We start from the raw sequence: 22680 nt of genomic DNA, 5'->3' as shown, positions 1-22680 counted from the left end.
TTCATCAAGCTAATAGAATGCATTGGTCAGCGCTGATTGAAGCAGAGCTGAATCTGTGTGCTTAGCCAACTACTCCACCGGTGTAGTTGAGCTAAACACACACATTCAGCACTGCTTCATCACGCCAATAGAATGCATTGGCCAGCACTGATTGGCCAGAGTACGGAATTCGGCCAATCAGCGCTGGCCAATGCATCCCTATGGGAAAAAGTTTATCTCACAAAAATCACAATTACACACCCGATAGAGCCCCAAAAAGTTATTTTTAATAACATTCCCCCCTAAATAAAGGTTATCCCTAGCTATCCCTGCCTGTACAGCTATCCCTGTCTCATAGTCACAAAGTTCACATTCTCATATGACCCGGATTTGAAATCCACTATTCGTCTAAAATGGAGGTCACCTGATTTCGGCAGCCAATGACTTTTTCCAATTTTTTTCAATGCCCCCGGTGTCGTAGTTCCTGTCCCACCTCCCCTGCGCTGTTATTGGTGCAAAAAAGGCGCCAGGGAAGGTGGGAGGGGAATCGAATTTTGGCGCACTTTACCACGCGGTGTTCGATTCGATTCGAACATGGCGAACACCCTGATATCCGATCGAACATGTGTTCGATAGAACACTGTTCGCTCATCTCTAATAACTACTATAATACTACCTCCTATGTACAAGAATATAACTACTATAATACTACTCCTATGTACAAGAATATAACTACTATAATACTACTCCTATGTACAAGAATATAACTACTATAATACTACTCCTATGTACAAGAATATAACTACTATAATACTACTCCTATGTACAAGAATATAACTACTATAATACTACTCCTATGTACAAGAATATAACTACTATAATACTACTCCTATGTACAAGAATATAACTACTATAATACTACTCCTATGTACAAGAATATAACTACTATAATACTACCTCCTATGTACAAGAATATAACTACTATAATACTACTCCTATGTACAAGAATATAACTACTATAATACTACTCCTATGTACAAGAATATAACTACTATAATACTACCTCCTATGTACAAGAATATAACTACTATAATACTACTCCTATGTACAAGAATATAACTACTATAATACTACCTACTATGTACAAGAATATAACTACTATAATACTGCTCCTATGTACAAGAATATAACTACTATAATACTACCTCCTATGTACAAGAATATAACTACTATAATACTGCTCCTATGTACAAGAATATAACTACTATAATACTACTCCTATGTACAAGAATATAACTACTATAATACTATCTCCTATGTACAAGAATATAACTACTATAATACTACTCCTATGTACAAGAATATAACTACTATAATATTACCTCCTATGTACAAGAATATAACTACTATAATACTGCTCCTATGTACAAGAATATAACTACTATAATACTACTCCTATGTACAAGAATATAACTACTATAATACTGCCCCCTATGTACAAGAATATAACTACTATAATACTACTCCTATGTACAAGAATATAACTACTATAATACTACCTCCTATGTACAAGAATATAACTACTATAATACTGCTCCTATGTACAAGAATATAACTACTATAATACTACTCCTATGTACAAGAATATAACTACTATAATACTACTCCTATGTACAAGAATATAACTACTATAATACTACTCCTATGTACAAGAATATAACTACTATAATACTACTCCTATGTACAAGAATATAACTACTATAATACTACTCCTATGTACAAGAATATAACTACTATAATACTACTCCTATGTACAAGAATATAACTACTATATTACTGCTCCTATGTACAAGAATATAACTACTATAATACTGCTCCTATGTACAAGAATATAACTACTATAATACTACTCCTATGTACAAGAATATAACTACTATAATACTACTCCTATGTACAAGAATATAACTACTATAATACTACTCCTATGTACAAGAATATAACTACTATAATACTACCTCCTATGTACAAGAATATAACTACTATAATACTACCTCCTATGTACAAGAATATAACTACTATAATACTGCTCCTATGTACAAGAATATAACTACTATAATACTGCCCCTATGTACAAGAATATAACTACTATAATACTACTCCTATGTACAAGAATATAACTACTATAATACTACTCCTATGTACAAGAATATAACTACTATAATACTACCTCCTATGTACAAGAATATAACTACTATAATACTACTCCTATGTACAAGAATATAACTACTATAATACTACCTACTATGTACAAGAATATAACTACTATAATACTGCTCCTATGTACAAGAATATAACTACTATAATACTACTCCTATGTACAAGAATATAACTACTATAATACTGCTCCTATGTACAAGAATATAACTACTATAATACTGCTCCTATGTACAAGAATATAACTACTATAATACTACCTCCTATGTACAAGAATATAACTACTATAATACTGCTCCTATGTACAAGAATATAACTACTATAATACTACTCCTATGTACAAGAATATAACTACTATAATACTACTCCTATGTACAAGAATATAACTACTATAATACTATCTCCTATGTACAAGAATATAACTACTATAATATTACCTCCTATGTACAAGAATATAACTACTATAATACTACTTCTATGTACAAGAATATAACTACTATAATACTACTCCTATGTACAAGAATATAACTACTATAATACTGCCCCCTATGTACAAGAATATAACTACTGTAATACTACCTCCTATGTACAAGAATATAACTACTATAATACTACTCCTATGTACAAGAATATAACTACTATAATACTACCTCCTATGTACAAGAATATAACTACTATAATACTGCTCCTATGTACAAGAATATAACTACTATAATACTACTCCTATGTACAAGAATATAACTACTATAATACTACTCCTATGTACAAGAATATAACTACTATAATACTGCTCCTATGTACAAGAATATAACTACTATAATACTACTCCTATGTACAAGAATATAACTACTATAATGCTACTCCTATGTACAAGAATATAACTACTATAATACTACTCCTATGTACAAGAATATAACTACTATAATACTACTCCTATGTACAAGAATATAACTACTATAATACTACTCCTATGTACAAGAATATAACTACTATAATACTACTCCTATGTAGAAGAATATAACTACTATAATACTACTCCTATGTACAAGAATATAACTACTATAATACTACTCCTATGTACAAGAATATAACTACTATAATACTACTCCTATGTAGAAGAATATAACTACTATAATACTACTCCTATGTACAAGAATATAACTACTATAATACTACTCCTATGTACAAGAATATAACTACTATAATACTGCCCCCTATGTACAAGAATATAACTACTATAATACTACTCCTATGTGCAAGAATATAACTACTATAATACTACCTCCTATGTACAAGAATATAACTACTATAATACTGCTCCTATGTACAAGAATATAACTACTATAATACTACTCCTATGTACAAGAATATAACTACTATAATACTACCTCCTATGTACAAGAATATAACTACTATAATACTGCTCCTATGTACAAGAATATAACTACTATAATACTGCTCCTATGTACAAGAATATAACTACTATAATACTACCTCCTATGTACAAGAATATAACTACTATAATACTACTCCTATGTACAAGAATATAACTACTATAATACTATCTCCTATGTACAAGAATATAACTACTATAATACAGCTCCTATGTACAAGAATATAACTACTATAATACTACCTCCTATGTATAAGAATATAACTACTATAATACTACTCCTATGTACAAGAATTTAACTACTATAATACTACTCCTATGTACAAGAATATAACTACTATAATACTACCTCCTATGTACAAGAATATAACTACTATAATACTACCTCCTATGTATAAGAATATAACTACTATAATACTACTCCTATGTACAAGAATATAACTACTATAATACTACTCCTATGTACAAGAATATAACTACTATAATACTACTCCTATGTACAAGAATATAACTACTATAATACTACCTCCTATGTACAAGAATATAACTACTAGAGATGAGCGAACACTAAAATGTTCGAGGTTCGAAATTCGATTCGAACAGCCGCTCACTGTTCGAGTGTTCGAATGGGTTTCGAACCCCATTATAGTCTAGGGGGAACATAAACTCGTTAAGGGGGAAACCCAAATTCGTGTCTGGAGGGTCACCAAGTCCACTATGACACCCCAGGAAATGATACCAACACCCTGGAATGACACTGGGACAGCAGGGGAAGCATGTCTGGGGGCATAAAAGTCACTTTATTTCATGGAAATCCCTGTCAGTTTGCGATTTTCGCAAGCTAACTTTTCCCCATAGAAATGCATTGGCCAGTGCTGATTGGCCAGAGTACGGAACTCGACCAATCAGCGCTGGCTCTGCTGGAGGAGGCGGAGTCTAAGATCGCTCCACACCAGTCTCCATTCAGGTCCGACCTTAGACTCCGCCTCCTCCGGCAGAGCCAGCGTTGATTGGCCGAAGGCTGGCCAATGCATTCCTATGCGAATGCAGAGACTTAGCAGTGCTGAGTCAGTTTTGCTCAACTACACATCTGATGCACACTCGGCACTGCTACATCAGATGTAGCAATCTGATGTAGCAGAGCCGAGGGTGCACTAGAACCCCTGTGCAAACTCAGTTCACGCTAATAGAATGCATTGGCCAGCGCTGATTGGCCAGAGTACGGAACTCGACCAATCAGCGCTGGCTCTGCTGGAGGAGGCGGAGTCTAAGATCGCTCCACACCAGTCTCCATTCAGGTCCAACCTTAGACTCCGCTTCCTCCGGCAGAGCCAGCGCTGATTGGCCGAATTCCGTACTCTGGCCAATCAGCACTGGCTAATGCATTGTATTGGCGTGATGAAGCAGAGTGTGCACAAGGGTTCAAGCGCACCCTCGGCTCTGATGTAGCAGAGCCGAGGGTGCACAAGGGTTCAAGCGCACCCTCGGCTCTGATGTAGCAGAGCCGAGGGTGCGCTTGAACCCTTGTGCACACTCTGCTTCATCAAGCTAATAGAATGCATTGGTCAGCGCTGATTGAAGCAGAGCTGAATCTGTGTGCTTAGCCAACTACTCCACCGGTGTAGTTGAGCTAAACACACACATTCAGCACTGCTTCATCACGCCAATAGAATGCATTGGCCAGCACTGATTGGCCAGAGTACGGAATTCGGCCAATCAGCGCTGGCCAATGCATCCCTATGGGAAAAAGTTTATCTCACAAAAATCACAATTACACACCCGATAGAGCCCCAAAAAGTTATTTTTAATAACATTCCCCCCTAAATAAAGGTTATCCCTAGCTATCCCTGCCTGTACAGCTATCCCTGTCTCATAGTCACAAAGTTCACATTCTCATATGACCCGGATTTGAAATCCACTATTCGTCTAAAATGGAGGTCACCTGATTTCGGCAGCCAATGACTTTTTCCAATTTTTTTCAATGCCCCCGGTGTCGTAGTTCCTGTCCCACCTCCCCTGCGCTGTTATTGGTGCAAAAAAGGCGCCAGGGAAGGTGGGAGGGGAATCGAATTTTGGCGCACTTTACCACGCGGTGTTCGATTCGATTCGAACATGGCGAACACCCTGATATCCGATCGAACATGTGTTCGATAGAACACTGTTCGCTCATCTCTAATAACTACTATAATACTACCTCCTATGTACAAGAATATAACTACTATAATACTACTCCTATGTACAAGAATATAACTACTATAATACTACTCCTATGTACAAGAATATAACTACTATAATACTACTCCTATGTACAAGAATATAACTACTATAATACTACTCCTATGTACAAGAATATAACTACTATAATACTACTCCTATGTACAAGAATATAACTACTATAATACTACTCCTATGTACAAGAATATAACTACTATAATACTACTCCTATGTACAAGAATATAACTACTATAATACTACCTCCTATGTACAAGAATATAACTACTATAATACTACTCCTATGTACAAGAATATAACTACTATAATACTACTCCTATGTACAAGAATATAACTACTATAATACTACCTCCTATGTACAAGAATATAACTACTATAATACTACTCCTATGTACAAGAATATAACTACTATAATACTACCTACTATGTACAAGAATATAACTACTATAATACTGCTCCTATGTACAAGAATATAACTACTATAATACTACCTCCTATGTACAAGAATATAACTACTATAATACTGCTCCTATGTACAAGAATATAACTACTATAATACTACTCCTATGTACAAGAATATAACTACTATAATACTATCTCCTATGTACAAGAATATAACTACTATAATACTACTCCTATGTACAAGAATATAACTACTATAATATTACCTCCTATGTACAAGAATATAACTACTATAATACTGCTCCTATGTACAAGAATATAACTACTATAATACTACTCCTATGTACAAGAATATAACTACTATAATACTGCCCCCTATGTACAAGAATATAACTACTATAATACTACTCCTATGTACAAGAATATAACTACTATAATACTACCTCCTATGTACAAGAATATAACTACTATAATACTGCTCCTATGTACAAGAATATAACTACTATAATACTACTCCTATGTACAAGAATATAACTACTATAATACTACTCCTATGTACAAGAATATAACTACTATAATACTACTCCTATGTACAAGAATATAACTACTATAATACTACTCCTATGTACAAGAATATAACTACTATAATACTACTCCTATGTACAAGAATATAACTACTATAATACTACTCCTATGTACAAGAATATAACTACTATATTACTGCTCCTATGTACAAGAATATAACTACTATAATACTGCTCCTATGTACAAGAATATAACTACTATAATACTACTCCTATGTACAAGAATATAACTACTATAATACTACTCCTATGTACAAGAATATAACTACTATAATACTACTCCTATGTACAAGAATATAACTACTATAATACTACCTCCTATGTACAAGAATATAACTACTATAATACTACCTCCTATGTACAAGAATATAACTACTATAATACTGCTCCTATGTACAAGAATATAACTACTATAATACTGCCCCTATGTACAAGAATATAACTACTATAATACTACTCCTATGTACAAGAATATAACTACTATAATACTACTCCTATGTACAAGAATATAACTACTATAATACTACCTCCTATGTACAAGAATATAACTACTATAATACTACTCCTATGTACAAGAATATAACTACTATAATACTACCTACTATGTACAAGAATATAACTACTATAATACTGCTCCTATGTACAAGAATATAACTACTATAATACTACTCCTATGTACAAGAATATAACTACTATAATACTGCTCCTATGTACAAGAATATAACTACTATAATACTGCTCCTATGTACAAGAATATAACTACTATAATACTACCTCCTATGTACAAGAATATAACTACTATAATACTGCTCCTATGTACAAGAATATAACTACTATAATACTACTCCTATGTACAAGAATATAACTACTATAATACTACTCCTATGTACAAGAATATAACTACTATAATACTATCTCCTATGTACAAGAATATAACTACTATAATATTACCTCCTATGTACAAGAATATAACTACTATAATACTACTTCTATGTACAAGAATATAACTACTATAATACTACTCCTATGTACAAGAATATAACTACTATAATACTGCCCCCTATGTACAAGAATATAACTACTGTAATACTACCTCCTATGTACAAGAATATAACTACTATAATACTGCTCCTATGTACAAGAATATAACTACTATAATACTGCCCCCTATGTAAAAGAATATAACTACTGTAATACTACCTCCTATGTACAAGAATATAACTACTATAATACTGCTCCTATGTACAAGAATATAACTACTATAATACTGCCCCCTATGTACAAGAATATAACTACTGTAATACTACCTCCTATGTACAAGAATATAACTACTATAATACTACTCCTATGTACAAGAATATAACTACTATAATACTACCTCCTATGTACAAGAATATAACTACTATAATACTGCTCCTATGTACAAGAATATAACTACTATAATACTACTCCTATGTACAAGAATATAACTACTATAATACTACTCCTATGTACAAGAATATAACTACTATAATACTGCTCCTATGTACAAGAATATAACTACTATAATACTACTCCTATGTACAAGAATATAACTACTATAATACTACCTCCTATGTACAAGAATATAACTACTATAATACTACTCCTATGTACAAGAATATAACTACTATAATACTACCTACTATGTACAAGAATATAACTACTATAATACTGCTCCTATGTACAAGAATATAACTACTATAATACTACCTCCTATGTACAAGAATATAACTACTATAATACTGCTCCTATGTACAAGAATATAACTACTATAATACTACTCCTATGTACAAGAATATAACTACTATAATACTATCTCCTATGTACAAGAATATAACTACTATAATACTACTCCTATGTACAAGAATATAACTACTATAATATTACCTCCTATGTACAAGAATATAACTACTATAATACTGCTCCTATGTACAAGAATATAACTACTATAATACTACTCCTATGTACAAGAATATAACTACTATAATACTGCCCCCTATGTACAAGAATACAACTACTATAATACTACTCCTATGTACAAGAATATAACTACTATAATACTACCTCCTATGTACAAGAATATAACTACTATAATACTGCTCCTATGTACAAGAATATAACTACTATAATACTACTCCTATGTACAAGAATATAACTACTATAATACTACTCCTATGTACAAGAATATAACTACTATAATACTGCTCCTATGTACAAGAATATAACTACTATAATACTACTCCTATGTACAAGAATATAACTACTATAATGCTACTCCTATGTACAAGAATATAACTACTATAATACTACTCCTATGTACAAGAATATAACTACTATAATACTACTCCTATGTACAAGAATATAACTACTATAATACTACTCCTATGTACAAGAATATAACTACTATAATACTACTCCTATGTAGAAGAATATAACTACTATAATACTACTCCTATGTACAAGAATATAACTACTATAATACTACTCCTATGTACAAGAATATAACTACTATAATACTACTCCTATGTACAAGAATATAACTACTATAATACTACTCCTATGTACAAGAATATAACTACTATAATACTACTCCTATGTACAAGAATATAACTACTATAATACTGCCCCCTATGTACAAGAATATAACTACTATAATACTACTCCTATGTACAAGAATATAACTACTATAATACTACCTCCTATGTACAAGAATATAACTACTATAATACTGCTCCTATGTACAAGAATATAACTACTATAATACTACTCCTATGTACAAGAATATAACTACTATAATACTACCTCCTATGTACAAGAATATAACTACTATAATACTACCTCCTATGTACAAGAATATAACTACTATAATACTACTCCTATGTACAAGAATATAACTACTATAATACTACTCCTATGTACAAGAATATAACTACTATAATACTACTCCTATGTACAAGAATATAACTACTATAATACTGCCCCCTATGTACAAGAATATAACTACTATAATACTACCTCCTATGTACAAGAATATAACTACTATAATACTGCTCCTATGTACAAGAATATAACTACTATAATACTACTCCTATGTACAAGAATATAACTACTATAATACTACCTCCTATGTATAAGAATATAACTACTATAATACTACTCCTATGTACAAGAATATAACTACTATAATACTACTCCTATGTATAAGAATATAACTACTATAATACTACCTCCTATGTACAAGAATATAACTACTATAATACTACTCCTATGTACAAGAATATAACTACTATAATACTACTCCTATGTACAAGAATATAACTACTATAATACTACTCCTATGTACAAGAATATAACTACTATAATACTGCCCCCTATGTACAAGAATATAACTACTATAATACTACCTCCTATGTACAAGAATATAACTACTATAATACTGCTCCTATGTACAAGAATATAACTACTATAATACTACTCCTATGTACAAGAATATAACTACTATAATACTACCTCCTATGTACAAGAATATAACTACTATAATACTGCTCCTATGTACAAGAATATAACTACTATAATACTACTCCTATGTACAAGAATATAACTACTATAATACTACCTCCTATGTATAAGAATATAACTACTATAATACTACTCCTATGTACAAGAATATAACTACTATAATACTACTCCTATGTACAAGAATATAACTACTATAATACTACTCCTATGTACAAGAATATAACTACTATAATACTACTCCTATGTACAAGAATATAACTACTATAATACTACTCCTATGTACAAGAATATAACTACTATAATACTACCTCCTATGTACAAGAATATAACTACTAGAGATGAGCGAACACTAAAATGTTCGAGGTTCGAAATTCGATTCGAACAGCCGCTCACTGTTCGAGTGTTCGAATGGGTTTCGAACCCCATTATAGTCTAGGGGGAACATAAACTCGTTAAGGGGGAAACCCAAATTCGTGTCTGGAGGGTCACCAAGTCCACTATGACACCCCAGGAAATGATACCAACACCCTGGAATGACACTGGGACAGCAGGGGAAGCATGTCTGGGGGCATAAAAGTCACTTTATTTCATGGAAATCCCTGTCAGTTTGCGATTTTCGCAAGCTAACTTTTCCCCATAGAAATGCATTGGCCAGTGCTGATTGGCCAGAGTACGGAACTCGACCAATCAGCGCTGGCTCTGCTGGAGGAGGCGGAGTCTAAGATCGCTCCACACCAGTCTCCATTCAGGTCCGACCTTAGACTCCGCCTCCTCCGGCAGAGCCAGCGTTGATTGGCCGAAGGCTGGCCAATGCATTCCTATGCGAATGCAGAGACTTAGCAGTGCTGAGTCAGTTTTGCTCAACTACACATCTGATGCACACTCGGCACTGCTACATCAGATGTAGCAATCTGATGTAGCAGAGCCGAGGGTGCACTAGAACCCCTGTGCAAACTCAGTTCACGCTAATAGAATGCATTGGCCAGCGCTGATTGGCCAGAGTACGGAACTCGACCAATCAGCGCTGGCTCTGCTGGAGGAGGCGGAGTCTAAGATCGCTCCACACCAGTCTCCATTCAGGTCCAACCTTAGACTCCGCTTCCTCCGGCAGAGCCAGCGCTGATTGGCCGAATTCCGTACTCTGGCCAATCAGCACTGGCTAATGCATTGTATTGGCGTGATGAAGCAGAGTGTGCACAAGGGTTCAAGCGCACCCTCGGCTCTGATGTAGCAGAGCCGAGGGTGCACAAGGGTTCAAGCGCACCCTCGGCTCTGATGTAGCAGAGCCGAGGGTGCGCTTGAACCCTTGTGCACACTCTGCTTCATCAAGCTAATAGAATGCATTGGTCAGCGCTGATTGAAGCAGAGCTGAATCTGTGTGCTTAGCCAACTACTCCACCGGTGTAGTTGAGCTAAACACACACATTCAGCACTGCTTCATCACGCCAATAGAATGCATTGGCCAGCACTGATTGGCCAGAGTACGGAATTCGGCCAATCAGCGCTGGCCAATGCATCCCTATGGGAAAAAGTTTATCTCACAAAAATCACAATTACACACCCGATAGAGCCCCAAAAAGTTATTTTTAATAACATTCCCCCCTAAATAAAGGTTATCCCTAGCTATCCCTGCCTGTACAGCTATCCCTGTCTCATAGTCACAAAGTTCACATTCTCATATGACCCGGATTTGAAATCCACTATTCGTCTAAAATGGAGGTCACCTGATTTCGGCAGCCAATGACTTTTTCCAATTTTTTTCAATGCCCCCGGTGTCGTAGTTCCTGTCCCACCTCCCCTGCGCTGTTATTGGTGCAAAAAAGGCGCCAGGGAAGGTGGGAGGGGAATCGAATTTTGGCGCACTTTACCACGCGGTGTTCGATTCGATTCGAACATGGCGAACACCCTGATATCCGATCGAACATGTGTTCGATAGAACACTGTTCGCTCATCTCTAATAACTACTATAATACTACCTCCTATGTACAAGAATATAACTACTATAATACTACTCCTATGTACAAGAATATAACTACTATAATACTACTCCTATGTACAAGAATATAACTACTATAATACTACTCCTATGTACAAGAATATAACTACTATAATACTACCTCCTATGTACAAGAATATAACTACTATAATACTGCTCCTATGTACAAGAATATAACTACTATAATACTACTCCTATGTATAAGAATATAACTACTATAATACTACTCCTATGTACAAGAATATAACTACTATAATACTACTCCTATGTACAAGAATATAACTACTATAATACTACTCCTATGTACAAGAATATAACTACTATAATACTACTCCTATGTACAAGAATATAACTACTATAATACTACTCCTATATACAAGAATATAACTACTATAATACTACTCCTATGTACAAGAATATAACTACTATAATACTACCTCCTATGTACAAGAATATAACTACTATAATACTACTCCTATGTACAAGAATATAACTACTATAATACTACCTCCTATGTGCAAGAATATAACTACTATAATACTGCTCCTATGTACAAGAATATAACTACTATAATACTACCTCCTATGTACAAGAATATAACTACTATAATACTGCTCCTATGTACAAGAATATAACTACTATAATACTGCTCCTATGTACAAGAATATAACTACTATAATACTACCTCCTATGTACAAGAATATAACTACTATAATATTACCTCCTATGTACAAGAATATAACTACTATAATACTACTCCTATGTACAAGAATATAACTACTATAATACTACCTCCTATGTGCAAGAATATAACTACTATAATACTACTCCTATGTACAAGAATATAACTACTATAATACTGCCCCCTATGTACAAGAATATAACTACTGTAATACTACCTCCTATGTACAAGAATATAACTACTATAATACTACTCCTATGTACAAGAATATAACTACTATAATACTGCCCCCTATGTAAAAGAATATAACTACTGTAATACTACCTCCTATGTACAAGAATATAACTACTATAATACTGCTCCTATGTACAAGAATATAACTACTATAATACTGCCCCCTATGTACAAGAATATAACTACTGTAATACTACCTCCTATGTACAAGAATATAACTACTATAATACTACTCCTATGTACAAGAATATAACTACTATAATACTACCTCCTATGTACAAGAATATAACTACTATAATACTGCTCCTATGTACAAGAATATAACTACTATAATACTACTCCTATGTACAAGAATATAACTACTATAATACTACTCCTATGTACAAGAATATAACTACTATAATACTACTTACTATGTACAAGAATATAACTACTATAATACTGCTCCTATGTACAAGAATATAACTACTATAATACTACCTCCTATGTACAAGAATATAACTACTATAATACTGCTCCTATGTACAAGAATATAACTACTATAATACTACTCCTATGTACAAGAATATAACTACTATAATACTATCTCCTATGTACAAGAATATAACTACTATAATACTACTCCTATGTACAAGAATATAACTACTATAATATTACCTCCTATGTACAAGAATATAACTACTATAATACTGCTCCTATGTACAAGAATATAACTACTATAATACTACTCCTATGTACAAGAATATAACTACTATAATACTGCCCCCTATGTACAAGAATATAACTACTATAATACTACTCCTATGTACAAGAATATAACTACTATAATACTACCTCCTATGTACAAGAATATAACTACTATAATACTGCTCCTATGTATAAGAATATAACTACTATAATACTACTCCTATGTACAAGAATATAACTACTATAATACTACTCCTATGTACAAGAATATAACTACTATAATACTACTCCTATGTAGAAGAATATAACTACTATAATACTACTCCTATGTACAAGAATATAACTACTATAATACTACTCCTATGTACAAGAATATAACTACTATAATACTACTCCTATGTACAAGAATATAACTACTATAATACTACTCCTATGTACAAGAATATAACTACTATAATACTGCCCCCTATGTACAAGAATATAACTACTATAATACTACTCCTATGTACAAGAATATAACTACTATAATACTACCTCCTATGTACAAGAATATAACTACTATAATACTGCTCCTATGTACAAGAATATAACTACTATAATACTACTCCTATGTACAAGAATATAACTACTATAATACTACTCCTATGTACAAGAATATAACTACTATAATACTACTCCTATGTAGAAGAATATAACTACTATAATACTACTCCTATGTACAAGAATATAACTACTATAATACTGCCCCCTATGTACAAGAATATAACTACTATAATACTACTCCTATGTACAAGAATATAACTACTATAATACTACCTCCTATGTACAAGAATATAACTACTATAATGCTACTCCTATGTACAAGAATATAACTACTATAATACTACTCCTATGTACAAGAATATAACTACTATAATACTACTCCTATGTACAAGAATATAACTACTATAATACTACTCCTATGTACAAGAATATAACTACTATAATACTACTCCTATGTACAAGAATATAACTACTATAATACTACTCCTATGTACAAGAATATAACTACTATAATACTACTCCTATGTACAAGAATATAACTACTATAATACTACTCCTATGTACAAGAATATAACTACTATAATACTACTCCTATGTACAAGAATATAACTACTATAATACTGCCCCCTATGTACAAGAATATAACTACTATAATACTACTCCTATGTACAAGAATATAACTACTATAATACTACCTCCTATGTACAAGAATATAACTACTATAATACTGCTCCTATGTACAAGAATATAACTACTATAATACTACTCCTATGTACAAGAATATAACTACTATAATACTACCTCCTATGTATAAGAATATAACTACTATAATACTGCTCCTATGTACAAGAATATAACTACTATAATACTACTCCTATGTACAAGAATATAACTACTATAATACTACTCCTATGTACAAGAATATAACTACTATAATACTACTCCTATGTACAAGAATATAACTACTATAATACTACTCCTATGTACAAGAATATAACTACTATAATACTACTCCTATGTACAAGAATATAACTACTATAATACTACCTCCTATGTACAAGAATATAACTACTATAATACTGCTCCTATGTACAAGAATATAACTACTATAATACTACTCCTATGTACAAGAATATAACTACTATAATACTACCTCCTATGTACAAGAATATAACTACTATAATACTACCTCCTATGTACAAGAATATAACTACTATAATACTACTCCTATGTACAAGAATATAACTACTATAATACTATCTCCTATGTGCAAGAATATAACTACTATAATACTACTCCTATGTACAAGAATATAACTACTATAATACTACTCCTATGTACAAGAATATAACTACTATAATACTTCTCCTATGTACAAGAATATAACTACTATAATACTACCTCCTATGTACAAGAATATAACTACTATAATACTACTCCTATGTACAAGAATATAACTACTATAATACTACCTCCTATGTACAAGAATATAACTACTATAATACTACTCCTATGTACAAGAATATAACTACTAAAATACTACTCCTATGTACAAGAATATAACTACTATAATACTACTCCTATGTACAAGAATATAACTACTATAATACTACCTCCTATGTACAAGAATATAACTACTATAATACTACTCCTATGTACAAGAATATAACTACTATAATACTACTCCTATGTACAAGAATATAACTACTATAATACTACTCCTATGTACAAGAATATAACTACTATAATACTACTCCTATGTACAAGAATATAACTACTATAATACTACTCCTATGTACAAGAATATAACTACTATAATACTACTCCTATGTACAAGAATATAACTACTATAATACTACCTCCTATGTACAAGAATATAACTACTATAATACTACTCCTATGTACAAGAATATAACTACTATAATACTACCTCCTATGTGCAAGAATATAACTACTATAATACTGCTCCTATGTACAAGAATATAACTACTATAATACTACCTCCTATGTACAAGAATATAACTACTATAATACTGCTCCTATGTACAAGAATATAACTACTATAATACTGCTCCTATGTACAAGAATATAACTACTATAATACTACCTCCTATGTACAAGAATATAACTACTATAATACTACCTCCTATGTACAAGAATATAACTACTATAATACTACTCCTATGTACAAGAATATAACTACTATAATACTACCTCCTATGTGCAAGAATATAACTACTATAATACTACTCCTATGTACAAGAATATAACTACTATAATACTGCTCCTATGTACAAGAATATAACTACTATAATACTACTCCTATGTACAAGAATATAACTACTATAATGCTACTCCTATGTACAAGAATATAACTACTATAATACTACTCCTATGTACAAGAATATAACTACTATAATACTACCTCCTATGTACAAGAATATAACTACTATAATACTGCTCCTATGTACAAGAATATAACTACTATAATACTGCTCCTATGTACAAGAATATAACTACTATAATACTACCTCCTATGTACAAGAATATAACTACTATAATACTACTCCTATGTACAAGAATATAACTACTATAATACTACCTCCTATGTGCAAGAATATAACTACTATAATACTGCTCCTATGTACAAGAATATAACTACTATAATACTACCTCCTATGTACAAGAATATAACTACTATAATACTGCTCCTATGTACAAGAATATAACTACTATAATACTGCTCCTATGTACAAGAATATAACTACTATAATACTACCTCCTATGTACAAGAATATAACTACTATAATACTACCTCCTATGTACAAGAATATAACTACTATAATACTACTCCTATGTACAAGAATATAACTACTATAATACTACCTCCTATGTGCAAGAATATAACTACTATAATACTACTCCTATGTACAAGAATATAACTACTATAATACTGCTCCTATGTACAAGAATATAACTACTATAATACTACTCCTATGTACAAGAATATAACTACTATAATGCTACTCCTATGTACAAGAATATAACTACTATAATACTACTCCTATGTACAAGAATATAACTACTATAATACTACTCCTATGTACAAGAATATAACTACTATAATACTACCTCCTATGTACAAGAATATAACTACTATAATACTACCTCCTATGTACAAGAATATAACTACTATAATACTACTCCTATGTACAAGAATATAACTACTATAATACTATCTCCTATGTGCAAGAATATAACTACTATAATACTACTCCTATGTACAAGAATATAACTACTATAATACTACCTCCTATGTACAAGAATATAACTACTATAATACTACTCCTATGTACAAGAATATAACTACTATAATACTACCTCCTATGTACAAGAATATAACTACTATAATACTACTCCTATGTACAAGAATATAACTACTATAATACTATCTCCTATGTGCAAGAATATAACTACTATAATACTTCTCCTATGTACAAGAATATAACTACTATAATACTACTCCTATGTACAAGAATATAACTACTATAATACTACTCCTATGTACAAGAATATAACTACTATAATACTGCTCCTATGTACAAGAATATAACTACTATAATACTACCTCCTATGTACAAGAATATAACTACTATAATACTACCTCCTATGTACAAGAATATAACTACTATAATACTACCTCCTATGTACAAGAATATAACTACTATAATACTACCTCCTATGTACAAGAATATAACTACTATAATACTGCTCCTATGTACAAGAATATAACTACTATAATACTGCTCCTATGTACAAGAATATAACTACTATAATACTACCTCCTATGTACAAGAATATAACTACTATAATACTGCTCCTATGTACAAGAATATAACTACTATAATACTGCTCCTATGTACAAGAATATAACTACTATAATACTACCTCCTATGTACAAGAATATAACTACTATAATACTACCTCCTATGTACAAGAATATAACTACTATAATACTACTCCTATGTACAAGAATATAACTACTATAATACTACCTCCTATGTGCAAGAATATAACTACTATAATACTACTCCTATGTACAAGAATATAACTACTATAATACTGCTCCTATGTACAAGAATATAACTACTATAATACTACTCCTATGTACAAGAATATAACTACTATAATGCTACTCCTATGTACAAGAATATAACTACTATAATACTACTCCTATGTACAAGAATATAACTACTATAATACTACCTCCTATGTACAAGAATATAACTACTATAATACTACCTCCTATGTACAAGAATATAACTACTATAATACTACTCCTATGTACAAGAATATAACTACTATAATATTGCTCCTATGTACAAGAATATAACTACTATAATACTACCTCCTATGTACAAGAATATAACTACTATAATACTACCTCCTATGTACAAGAATATAACTACTATAATACTACTCCTATGTACAAGAATATAACTACTATAATACTACCTCCTATGTACAAGAATATAACTACTATAATACTACTCCTATGTACAAGAATATAACTACTATAATACTATCTCCTATGTGCAAGAATATAACTACTATAATACTACTCCTATGTACAAGAATATAACTACTATAATACTATCTCCTATGTGCAAGAATATAACTACTATAATACTACTCCTATGTACAAGAATATAACTACTATAATACTACCTCCTATGTACAAGAATATAACTACTATAATACTACTCCTATGTACAAGAATATAACTACTATAATACTACTCCTATGTACAAGAATATAACTACTATAATACTACCTCCTATGTACAAGAATATATCTACTATAATACTACCTCCTATGTACAAGAATATAACTACTATAATACTACTCCTATGTACAATAATATAACTACTATAATGCTACTCCTATGTACAAGAATATAACTACACCCATTGACAAAAAATATACTATGAGTACACAGTGGGTCTTATTACAAGAGAATGTAAAAGTTCTTCCCCTGCTGGCCTATGAAAAGGCTCTGAGATGCCACTTTTGGGTAGTGTACCTCATCTTGAGAGATCCTTGACTGTTTATTTCACTCAGAGACATTTTGCCCAGTTGATAGAGATGTAACTGCTTTAACCCCTTCCCGACATGCGCCGTAATAGTACGGCGCGTGTCGGGTCTGTAACTATGGCGACCGCCCGGGAGCCGGGCGGCCGTCATAGCCACCGGGTGTCTACTGCTTTAAGCAGTAGACAACCGGCTCTCATGCCTCCGATCGGTCCGGAGGCGCCATCTTCCCGGCGGCGCATGGGCGCCGCCATTTTGGCAGGGATCGCCGGCTCCTGGAGCATGCTCCAGGGCCGACCCCCCGTTGCCATGACAGCCGGGAGCCTTGTTAAGGGCTCCCAGGCTTGTCTGCAAATTCTCTCTTTTGCAGGCTGGTGTATACAGCCTGCAAAAGAGATGATGATTTTTTGCAATGCATTGCAATGCATTAGCATTGTAATTCATTGCATTAGTGATCAGACCCCCTGGGGTTCAACACCCCTAGGGGGTCTAATAAATGCAAAAAAAGAAATAAAAAAAAAGTTAAAAAAAAATATAAAAAAATATAAAAAGTATTAAAAGTTCAAATCACCGCCCTTTCCCTAGAACAAATATAAAAGTAGTTAAAAACTGTGAAACATATACATGTTAGGTATCCCCGCGTCCGAAATCGCCCGCTCTACAAATCTGTAAAAATATTTTTCCTGTTCGGTAAACGCCGTAGCAGGAAAAATAGTCAAAAGTGCCAAACCGCCGTTTTTTCACTGTTTTAATTCTGATAAAAATTTGAATAAAAAGTGATCAAAGCCATATTGGTAGAACTAAAAAGTACACCTGGCCCCGCAAAAAAAAACGCCCTATGCATCCCCGTACACCTATGTATAAAAAAGTTACGGCCGTCGGAATATGGCGACTTTTAGAAAAAAAAAATTTTAACACCGTTTTGGAATTTTTTTTAGGGGTCAAAATGTAAATAAAACCATATAAATTTGGTATCCCTGGAACCGTACCGAAACACAGAATACAGGGGACATGTCATTTTGGCTGCACAGTGAACGCCGTAAAACCAAAGCCCGTAAGAAAGTCGCAGAAATGCATTTTTTCTTCAAATCCACCCCATTCTGAATTTTTTTCCTGCTTCCCAGTACATTATATAGAATAATTAATGGTGGCATCATGAAGAAAAAATTGTCCCGCAAAAATTAAGACCTCATATGACTCTGGGAGCGGAGAAATAAAAAAGTTATGGGGTTTAGAAGGAGGGGAGTCAAAAACGAAAAACGAAAATCAAAAAATGCCATCGGCGGGAAGGGGTTAATAAACGGCTCTCTATGTCCAGCCTATAATGGACCTTTGGTGACCTATGACATTACATTTTGTTCTGTCTTCTCTCTGTATTAGTTGGATTCTGAAGATGTGGAGCCAAACTTTGATGAAGACGGCCAAGATGAATACAATGAACTTCATATGCCCGTCTGAGACTTGCCCATTGTGATGTCTTCTGCCCTTCATCTCTCTTCTAGGATGATCATACTTTCCAGTCTTTTTAGATTCCAATCCCCTAAATCCTACATTGGCCATAATACTAAAATGGTAACCGGACATTCCAGAGACCAAAGAATCTTCTGTGTGAAATGTCCCGCCAGAACTTGCACCAGTCACCGCCATAATATAGAAGGTTCTGCCATGTGATAATCAGACGCAAACCATTGTCTTACAATTGTCTGATGGCTTACATAGACTTAACGCTGTATTGAATAATCCGCTGGGTAGGCTATTATTCATCGCATGGCCATCCTCAGGTGTGAAGATTCTTTTCTATACTTTTCCAGAGGAGTAACACTACTGCCCCCAGTGGCCAGTTTTTGAAATACAGTCATAAATTACCAGTAACTTTTCCATGTTAATATGTCGTCCATTAACTATTTTTGAAATAAATATTTTTTTCTTACTAGTAATAGCTGCATAAATGAGCAGTAGAGGAGAATACAAGAAACTGTGTCATATATGTTAGAATTGCAAATGCCCCTTTCTCCTTATTCAGGTTCTTTTCCTTCTGTTCAGCTGACTTTCACTCTCAAATCTCTGCTGAAGGTCATGTTACAGCTCAGGATAGAAGTTTTTGGAGGGAAAAAGTGAGAAGGGAATGAGAGACTGCAAGCAGCTAAATGGGAAGTTTCTATCTCACCCAAGTGCTTCAGTCAAATCAGTACAGGTTGCAAATGTTAAACTGACTTTCACTCTAAAATCTTTGCTGAATTTCATGTTACAGCTCAGAATAGAAGTCTGTGGAGGGAAGATGTAAGAGAGGAGAGACAGGCACAAGAGACTGCAGGCAGATAAATAAGATGTTTAGGTCTCACCCAAGTGCTTCAGACAAATCAGTTCAGGTCAAAAATGCTCATTTTTCCTTTTTCTGGTTCTTTTCCTCCTGTTCGACTGACTCACTCTGAAATCTCTGCTGAAGGTCATATTATAGCTCAGAATGGAAGTCTGTGGAGGGGAGACATGAGAAAAGCACTCATGAGAGAATAGAGACAGGCACAAGTAGCTAAATAGGAAGTTTCTGTCTCGCCCAAGTGCTTCAGTTAAATCAGTTCAGAATGCAAATGCCCGTTCCTCCTTTTTCAGGTTCAGTTCCTCTTGTTCAACTGACTTTCACTCTAAAATCTCTGCTGAAGGTCATGTTACAGCTCAGCATAGAAGTCTGTGGAGAAGGCAACTAGTGAGAGAGTAGAGACAGGCACAAGAGACTGCATGCAGCTAAATAGGAAGTTTCTGTCTAACCCAAATACTTCTGTGCCTCTATATGCTGCCCTCTAGAGGACAGCCTCCTTAACATCATGCATGACTCAGTTAATAAGCCTACTAACATGATGCGGATTTAATTGCCAAATTAGTATTTCTATTCCAAAAGGAACAGATTCCCAGCTATGGACAGCGCTGTTTCGGTCTTTTGGACCTCCTCAGCATAGCGCAGGGATACTGATTTGGCAGAGTGAGAGACTATAGACCAGGGTCAGGGGATAATCATACACATTAGGGAGAGTGTGTGCCTATATAGGCGTACGGAGACTTACAAGTCATTCCTGCTCCACTAGGGATTCTGGGTAAAAAAATATGC

General features: G+C 33.1%; 1 protein-coding gene across 1 annotated transcript in view; it reads left to right on the top strand.

The window, feature by feature from the left end:
- The window catches only part of SLC4A3 (solute carrier family 4 member 3), a 48432-nt gene extending 26970 nt beyond the window's left edge, over positions 1-21462 (top strand). Inside the window, exon 18 of the mRNA XM_075284604.1 lies at positions 20958-21462. Within this exon, the coding sequence (XP_075140705.1) occupies positions 20958-21035 (78 nt within the window). The 3' untranslated portion in view covers positions 21036-21462. The remainder of the gene's footprint in view (positions 1-20957) is intronic.
- The last annotated feature ends 1218 nt before the right edge of the window (positions 21463-22680 follow it).

The sequence above is a fragment of the Leptodactylus fuscus genome, chromosome 8, assembly GCF_031893055.1.
Source record: "Leptodactylus fuscus isolate aLepFus1 chromosome 8, aLepFus1.hap2, whole genome shotgun sequence".
Taxonomy (NCBI): domain Eukaryota; kingdom Metazoa; phylum Chordata; class Amphibia; order Anura; family Leptodactylidae; genus Leptodactylus; species Leptodactylus fuscus.
The sequence above is the reverse complement of the archived record's forward strand: the minus strand, read 5'-3'. Positions and strand labels throughout refer to the sequence as shown.